This window comes from Babylonia areolata, chromosome 12 (assembly GCF_041734735.1).
Source record: "Babylonia areolata isolate BAREFJ2019XMU chromosome 12, ASM4173473v1, whole genome shotgun sequence".
Classification (NCBI taxonomy): Eukaryota; Metazoa; Mollusca; class Gastropoda; order Neogastropoda; family Buccinidae; genus Babylonia; species Babylonia areolata.
Genome location: NC_134887.1, coordinates 11,069,841 through 11,072,340, shown reverse-complemented (window position 1 = coordinate 11,072,340; position 2,500 = coordinate 11,069,841). Strand labels below are relative to the sequence as shown.

The 2,500-nt window shown below is 54.8% G+C and overlaps 1 protein-coding gene across 3 annotated transcripts in view; it reads right to left on the bottom strand.

Annotated features, from left to right (window-relative positions):
- The window catches only part of LOC143288391 (matrilin-1-like), a 183,348-nt gene that overhangs the window by 23,905 nt on the left and 156,943 nt on the right, over positions 1–2,500 (bottom strand). For all 3 annotated transcript variants that reach the window (XM_076596802.1, XM_076596799.1, XM_076596800.1), the window contains exons 10-11: positions 2,165–2,332; positions 929–1,160 (exon numbers count right to left, since the gene is read on the bottom strand). In XM_076596802.1, coding sequence (XP_076452917.1) covers positions 929–1,160; positions 2,165–2,332 — 400 coding nt within the window. The remainder of the gene's footprint in view (positions 1–928; positions 1,161–2,164; positions 2,333–2,500) is intronic.

The window sequence follows — 2,500 nt, the reverse complement described above, 5'->3', positions numbered from 1 at the left end:
CACCCACTCTAATCTATCCCACCCCAGTCCAACCTACCCACTCCAATCTACCCCACCCCAGTCCATCCCACCCACTCCAATCTACCCCCACCCCAGTCCAACCCACCCACTCCAATCTACCCCACCCCAGTCCAACCCACCCACTCCAATCTACCCCACCCTAGACCAATCCACCCACTACAATCTACCCCACCCCAGTCCATCCCACCCACTCTAATCTACCCCCACCCCAGTCCAACCCACCCACTCCAATCTACCCCACCCCAGTCCAACCCACCCACTCCAATCTACCCCACCCTAGACCAATCCACCCACTACAATCTACCCCACCCCAGTCCAACCCACCCACTCCAATCTACCCCACCCTAGTCCATCCCACCCACTCTAATGTACCCCCACCCTAGTCTAACCCACCCACTCCAATCTACCCCCACCCAGTCCAACCCACCCACTCAAATCTACCCCACCCTAGTCTAACCCACCCACTCCAATCTACCCCACCCTAGTCCAACCCACCAACTCCAATCTACCCCCACCCAGTCCAACCCACCCACTCCAATCTACCCCACCCCAGTTCAACCCACCCACTCCAATCTACCCCATCCCAGTCCAACCCACCCACTCAAATCTACCCCCACCCAGTCCAACCCACCCACTCCAATCTACCCCACCCTAGGCCCACCCACTCCAATCTACCCCACCCCAGTCCAACCTACCCACTCCAATCTACCCCACCCTAGTCCAACCCACCCACTCCAATCTACCCCACCCTAGACCAACCCACCCACTCAAATCTACCCCCACCCCAGTCCAACCCACCCACTCCAATCTACCCCACCCCAGTCCAACCTACCCACTCCAATCTACCCCCGCTCCAGTCCAACCCACCCGCTCCAATCTACCCCATCCCAAGGCCCAGCCTACTCACCATAGCAGGTCTGCAGAACAGCCTCCAGCAGAATGCTGGGCAAATCCCGGAAACGCTGTAACCGGAAGACAGGGCTCCGCAAAGCGGCGCCGAAAGGGGCGGGGGTGGTGCGCGTGCCGTCCGCCTCCCCCTCCCCCTCCCCTCCCATCAGCTCCTCCATCATCATGGCTGCCTCGTTGTCCAGAGAGGAGGAGGAGGAGTGATGAGGAGGGAGGATTTTCACACGGTTAGACTGCAAGGCAAACCACATGCTTTTCGCTTTCAGTTTCAGTTTCTCAAGGAGGTGGAGTTTTAGTTGTTGTTGTTGTTGTTGTTTTATTCATTTAATCATCTATTTGTTTAATCATTTATTCATTAATTCAATGATGTATCCATTCATTTAATACTACCAATAATATTTTATTTTTAAATAGCGCTGTAATACAAGCATAAGCAAGCTCTAAGCGCTTTACAATCCAATGCCTAAAGTGAAACAAGAAAGCATATAAAAAGTAGCAGAAACATAAAAGAGAATCATTAATATTATTAAAAACACAATGCACAAAACTCACAAAGTAAAATACTACCAATACTACAACCGTTACACTCCAACACTCACACCAACAAACACGCACAGACACACACATGATTAAACGGCTGTTTATGTTTTTGTTTCCCTTCAAGGCCTGACTAAGCGGGTTGGGTTACGCTGCTGGTCAGGCATCTGCTTAACAGCTGTGGTGTAGCTCGCGTGTATGGATTTGTCCGAAAGCAGTGATGCCTCCTTTAGCAACTGAACTCCTCTCCCCTCACCCCCCCCCCCACCCCCCACCCACCCAACTCCCATCCAACCACACACGCACACACCACCTCCACCACCACCACCAACTACAACAACACAGACCTGGCTACGGCGAATGCCCCCCCCCCAACCCCCCCACCACTCCCCCCGCCCCCTACCTCTCCTCCCTCCGCCCCCTTCATCCACACACACACACACACACACACACACTCCCCCATTCATCCACACACGCGCACACCACCTCCACCACCACCATCACCACCACCAACAACAACACAGACCTGGCTACGGCGCTGGACCCCTCCCCACCCCCTCTTCCCCCTCCCTTCCCCCCCATCCATCCACACACACACACACACACAAACATACACACACACACACACACACCACCACCACCACCACCACCACCACCAACACCCACACAACAACAACAACAACAACAGTAACACACAGACCTTTCCGCGGCGCTTGGGGCCCCCAGCGATGATGCTGAGCTCCTCGCCGTTGACGTTGGGCCCCACGCCGATGACGATGAAGGTGAGCCCCGTGTGGTGAGCCTTGGTGGCCTGCTTCTTGGTGCGGTGCAGCTTGGCTGAGGAGCTGGCCGTCAGCACCACCACCACCTGTGGGGGGTGGGGGGGGGGGGGTGGGGGGGTGATAAGAGTGTCCTGTCACTCACTCATTTCGTTCGCCTGAAGAAAAGCCTGTGGCTCGATACGTCGCCTCTTTCTATCCCACATAGGTCGACTTTTACAAATTCAAATTCAAAATACTTTATTATCTGCTTCAAC